We start from the raw sequence: 6,471 nt of genomic DNA on the forward strand, positions 1-6,471 counted from the left end.
GTCACCTTGTTTCCATGTCTTAGTTTCCTGAAAAACAAATGAGTTAATCCATGTATCACACTTAGAACTTTGTCTGTTCTAAGTACATACCAAGTGCTCAATCAATAATAAATAATAGCAATGCTGCTGCTGGGTGCTGCTGCTGATGCAATGGGAAGACAGCACGGTACACAGAACTTTAATTTTGGAGTCAGAAGACTTAAGCTCATATGCCGACTTTAAAAACTTGAGCTTTATAATGCAGCCATGGTAGTTAATCCCTCTATGCTTACATTTTTAATATCTAAAACATGAATATGAATACCTCCCTCTTTCAAATTTCATCTATCTATCCACAAACATCAACTGAGTACCTACTATATATCATGTATTGTATAGGGGCTGAGATACAAATATGAATAAGGTACAGTTCTGCCTTTAAGGAGCTCACAAGTTAGTGAGCATAACTCAAGAGGCTTAGTATTCTTTCCTGTGAGCATTTCTTAATGCTCCCTTTGCCTTAGGAGATGAAGAAAGGGCCGTAAGTGTTAATAATGTTTTTTCAGTACTGCAGTACTATGAAAAAAAAAAAAAAGGCAACACTAATCTTGTCAGCAATTATTGGACAAAAAAAGTGTGGCCAATTTGTGACGTTCTATATTTTGTATATTTTGCTATTTTAAGGAAAATACTATGAAGCAATTGGGACACCAGGAAGTAATCCCCTGTGGACAATATGACAGTCTAAGCAGTGAGCTGACCAATGGAGAACAGGCCCCCTTTTCTGATCAGAAAAGAGAATAAAACACCTTGGAGAGATTGCTCTGTTCATAGGCTGGGACTGTGTAGTACACAGCCTACCTATTTGAATGATCTTTTAAGACGTGAGTGTTCCTTTGAATAAAGAGCTTTCAAGTCATTGTCCAAGAACAGTCGATATTATTGATCCCTTGTAAATTCATCCATTCCCTTTTAGAGTATCCTACCTTGGCATATAGGGTGGGAGATTACAGGGAACAAGTTCCTGGTCAACTTGGACAACTTCCCTGCAATAATAAAGACCTATCCTAAAGCTTCTTGATATTGAGTGCTTATTTTGATCATCCCATGTGAGTTGGCCATGGGAACGGTGGGACAAGTTGTTCCCTTTTAATCTTTTAATTAACCCAGGGGCTTTAGAATGTGTATATAATATCAGATAATCACTAACATTAACTGAACAAGAGACTATGAATTCATACGACAGCCTGATTGTCTATTCTTTATAATGAAACAATGCTTGCCAACATGTTTTCATCTGCCACATCAGTTGGTATTCAATAGCTATGACTTAAAATTTTATATATAAAACCTAAGAGAAATTATAACAGCAACTGAGCATATACTTGAAGCAATATTAAGTATATTGAGACATGTGGTACCTTTAGAAAGTACATAATTATACGATTATTAAAAATTAAAATCAGGAATATTTTTATTATATTTATACACATTACAATATAAAACAATTACATACATTATTTAAAATCGTATTTGGCCTAGATTTATTACAAATTCACTTGAATGGTGGCTACAGACATCACAAAGAATGATTCTGACTTCTCTATGTGGGAGAAGAATATTCTAAAAACCAACTTAAAAAAGAATTAAATCAGAGCAAAATGAGAATTATCCAGGAAAAAGGAATACTAACAGCTATATTGTTTTAAAGTTTCAATTAGATAATAAATTATGTTTCAAAAATCTTTATATAAAAATTCTAGCACTACCACCCATAAATCATAAGGTAAAACAAACGGTAGTGTATTCATTTATTTTTTTACCTAATCGTTTTTTAGACTCACAGTACAAACCTACTGCTTATAGAAAATAAATTTGACAATTTATCCAAACATTGTTACATAAGAAGTTTTAAGAAACTGTAAATAATTCTTAATACTCTCATTTTGGTTCTCCGACTTCTCAAGACTATGTTGTATTTCTTTCAAACACACTTCCTGATGTTGTGCTTTCTAAATAAAAAAAAAAAAAAGATAGTCAATAATTGCACTTATATCAAAGGATAAAAGTCATAACATAAAATGTATATATAATAACTGAAAATACATTTTTCATATTTTAAAAGAATCTTCACATCTGAAGTGTTCATTATTAAATTATATTAGATACCACTTTTCTTTAAAATTAATAATTAAAGTACACACATGGTTGATCTCTACTGTGTTATAGTTTCTTATAACACACATTCACTTAGCCCCGAATTATTACATTTTTAACATGATTAACTTAATAAATGGGTTTTATTTAAAACCATCACAGTTTCCATTACATTTAACATGACATATTTTCATACTAGTTTTTGCCATTTTCTCTGCCTGCACATTTATATTTTATATCATAAAATATAAAACTTACTATTTTAAAAATTGATAGAATTCTAGTTTTGATAATGTGAACATTTTATTTCTAGATTCCTTTAAAAAATAAAAAGAACTTTTAATATTGTAGATGTTCAAGGAGGAAAAAATTTTTTAAATCAATACTTTTTTTTTTAACTTGCATATAAATTCTTAAGTAGTTGCATATAAATTCCTAAGTAGATCTGTTCACTGAAAATGCTTTAGATAAAGACAGGCTACAAATAACATCCAGCTTCCAACTGAAATGTAGGCCCTTGAGAAGCGAGATCTTTTATGTCCTTCATATCAGGTGTTCAATGATACCTGATACCTCCTGAAACTGAGCAACGCCTGTCCGAGGAGTGGGGTGGTATGAAGCAACATGCTAGACTGGGCTACACAAAGTCGCAGAATGAATACAGTCAATCTTTACGGAGCATCAATTTTACTCAACAATTTGGAGAGAAAAATAGTAACACATACACTTGTACTGTAGGGTAAAACATAAAATGTGAATTGATGATAGGATAATACATAAGACTTTAAAGACATTTCAGGCTGCAGGAGGGTAGCCTTGGGTAAGTCTGCTGAGGTCACCCTGGGTCTGTGCATCAACTCCATCCCCCACTAGGGTACTTGGGCAGAAAATAAGAAAAGGCCTACAGGGTGGTCAGGGCCCCGTGGAAGATACCAGGGATAAAGGCAACAGTGAGACAGGCTCTCAGGATGCTTAAAATTCAATGGGGCTACAGCATATATATAAAATAAATACCAAACTGCCCTCTGAACACAACACATAAACTCATTTTTCAACAATGTCTAAATCTATGCTTAGAATTCTAGATTTTTACTAGTGCAAAAATAATCAGGTTTAACAAAACATCAGATCTTAAAACTTGTTTATTTTAATAGCTCTAGCCAACTACTTGGAACATTCTAAGTGAACTCACCTGATCTTAGTTTACCTTAACTTATTTTTCCAGAGGCTTCAATCACACAAAGAACACTACACATATTTTATAATATCAGAAACTCTGATGGTGACTAAAAAAAAGTTTAGAAATATAGGGAAGGCCTGTGCTAAAGGTGATAAATATTTTGTTCTGATTAAACTATCATGAAAATTTTGATGGCAATAAAATTAAATAGTGCATGCCAAAAACAATATTTTGAACTTTTTAGGTTTTCAACTTGTGAATGAAAAAATAATTTTTATAGAGTATGTAGCTCCCAGAAAAAATAAAGTGTCATTATTCTCTATGTCATTGTTAAGTAGATAGTTGTTATGTAATTTAATCACGACTAATGCTAGCTTTCAGAGTATCTTATGCCAATTGACTATTTCATGAATATTCAGGAAAAAATATGAGAAGACTAATTAAACACAGCCTATTTGGTATTCTCTTTTCATAGCTGAGTGGACCAAAGTATCCATCTCATATGCAGATATAACAATACTGTATATTTAATAGCAAATTATATCTTTCTAGGAAATATTCATGATTCAAGACAGATACAAAAATCTAACTCATAATAATAGTTTAAATTGTATTTATCTTTAAAAAATGAAAAATTCATACCAGAAAGAAAATAAGTAGATCATGTCTGTAACTTTCATTAAGCAGCTGTCATGCAAAAGTAAAATGCAGCAAAAGAGCCTGATGAGACTTGGGGGCAATGCCAAAGATGCTACCAAGGAGGCAGGATAATAAATTCTTTGACATGATCCTGACATTTTTATGTTTTATATTGTTATTTTTAATGTCGGTTAAAGCATGAGCCTTAATTCCTCTCACTCTGTACATCAACTATTTAACTAAACCACACGGTAAGAATGTTAAATGCTAATGTATTTTTTATGATAAGACATCAACTCATATTAATACTTACACTGTTCATTTTGCAAACAAGCTGATTTTGTTCTTCATTTTTCTTTCTAAGCTCCGTTTCCAGATCTAATATTTTAATTTGTAAAGCCCTCTCTCTAGATGACATTTTTTCTATTTCTTCAGAAACCTGTAATTTTTATTAACAGAGTAAAATAACTAAATGTGCTTTCTTTAAAATATGATGTATAGCTTGGACACAGTTATACTGTACCCATTTCTTCCAAACAGATATTAAGTAATAAATTAGACAATTTAATTAGGAAATGTTTAAAGATGTTCTATCTTGAAGAAGCATAGATAGAATAAGTATGTGTACTTATCTTTGCAGCATTAAATATATGCAAAATTAGCTTGAGATTGAAGAGGTGTATACATTCTCTCTGCTCTGTGACTTAAGTAGGTGTTTACCCCAACAGTATATTTTTAAAACGTACTGAAAATGCCATTTTTTATAATATTTATATTCACCATGGTATCTAGAGTGGTGGTGGAATATAGAATGTTCTCATTAAATGCTGATTATACATATGGATATACAGAATGGGGGGGGCAATGTACATACACACACACACACAAGTGATTTTTTTTCCATTCATTCACTTCCAAAGTGGTCCAAATTTGAATTTTCATATTTCTCTTAATGCTTATTTTAGCAGAAAGTCTAGCTTAGCAGTATTCATCCAATGATTCAGATATGTGGGAACCTACTTGTAAGAATGTTGGGATGGAGCCACAAGAACGAGAGTAGAGGCAGGGAGTGGTCCAGGAGCAAGGAGTTAGTGGAAAGGACTGTCCTCTAACCTAACTACTATGGACTCAAAGTTATTATAAAGTGATTTACAAAGATATCTTCTGCATAAATTCCAAGGGTGATTGTGTGCGAGGGATGCTACCAGGATCTGAAGCTATGGGAGAAAGACCCTCAGGACAAACATCCATGCCCTTCACAGTGTCCCCTCAGTGTGGGCAATGGTGACAGAATTGATGGTACCCCTCACATGAGCAGAAACTAGAGATGGCCTTCTATTTCACTGCAGCAGGAGAGAAAGGAATAGGCAGACATACCTCTGGGGACTCTGAACATTTTGGGGAAGGAATCTGAGAATACCTGTCATTTCCAAAGCCTACTTAGGCAGCACCCAAGATAAAGTCACTTCTAATTTTCCCCCTGAAGACTGGTGGCACTGAGAAATCTGTATTGCATTTCTACCATTGGCAGTACATTTTATTATTTTGCTTTTATTCAATGATGTCTCACTCAAAATCAATTTAAATTGGTTTCCCAGAGTTTAAAAATATCAAAATATGAGTATATATGTGACACTTGTGATATAAGAGCCATATTTCAATATCAAATTTTTATCTGACTTTTACAGAATCGCCATTAATGGGTTTGAGGAAGATCATGGACAGAAGACAGTCTAATCGGAAAGATTCAGTATTTGGTTTTGGACATATTAAGTTTGAGATGCTTATGTTAAGTGGAGATACCAAGTAAGTAGCAAAATATTTGAATTTGGATTTCACTGGGGAGAGAGGTCTGGGTAGAGATATATATCTGAGAGCCACTATTTAGCATCACTAAATCCTATGAGGAAACTCATCATCCCCATTTTACTGATGAAGAAGCTAAAATTAAGAGAAATAATCTGCTCTGGGTCAGAGCACAATGTGTCAGAGCCAGAATTCAAATCCACTTCCTGTTGGACTCCAAAGCCCACCTTATATCCTTTCAAGATTAGATCTTCAAATTGTTTGATAAATTTACCTCTTTGAGATCTTCCTGAATCATTTCCTCTCACCTCCAGATTGAAATAACTACTCTTACCAGCGTACCTTGAACCCATCCTTCATTACAGCACCTACCTGCTGGATGACACTTGTCTGTTTGCATGTTACTCCCTACCAGACTGTATCCTGAGAGCTGCAGCCAGGACTTATTTGTCTTTGCATCTCAAGCACTAGCAGAGTGACTGATGCACATGGAGGTATTCACTGAATGCTAACCTAGCGGATTTAACTCGAATTTAGTTCCTACATGTATGTATTTATTCAACAATATTTGTCTAAAGGGACTTTATCTTCACAGCATTCCAGATCCTAATCAAAACCAAAATTTCAATTATTTGCACATTCAATTTGGTTTTATATATATATATGGGGGGGGGGGGGGGCGGTGACCTCTTCAAAGTGTTTCCACCTCT

The 6,471-nt window shown here is 33.7% G+C and overlaps 1 protein-coding gene across 6 annotated transcripts in view; it reads right to left on the reverse strand.

The window, feature by feature from the left end:
• Positions 1-1,441: 1,441 nt before the first annotated feature.
• ODF2L (outer dense fiber of sperm tails 2-like) overlaps positions 1,442-6,471 on the reverse strand; it is a 39,560-nt gene continuing 34,530 nt past the window's right edge. For 5 of the 6 annotated variants that reach the window (XM_008590141.1, XM_008590139.1, XM_008590137.1 and 2 more), the window contains 2 exons: positions 4,269-4,394; positions 1,442-1,991 (listed from right to left, as the gene is read on the reverse strand). In XM_008590141.1, the coding sequence (XP_008588363.1) occupies positions 1,863-1,991; positions 4,269-4,394 (255 nt within the window). In that variant the 3' untranslated portion in view covers positions 1,442-1,862. The remainder of the gene's footprint in view (positions 1,992-4,268; positions 4,395-6,471) is intronic. The other variant, XM_008590140.1, reaches the window with a different exon arrangement.

Source organism: Galeopterus variegatus, unplaced genomic scaffold, assembly GCF_000696425.1.
Source record: "Galeopterus variegatus unplaced genomic scaffold, G_variegatus-3.0.2 Scaffold5869, whole genome shotgun sequence".
NCBI classification, from domain to species: Eukaryota; Metazoa; Chordata; class Mammalia; order Dermoptera; family Cynocephalidae; genus Galeopterus; species Galeopterus variegatus.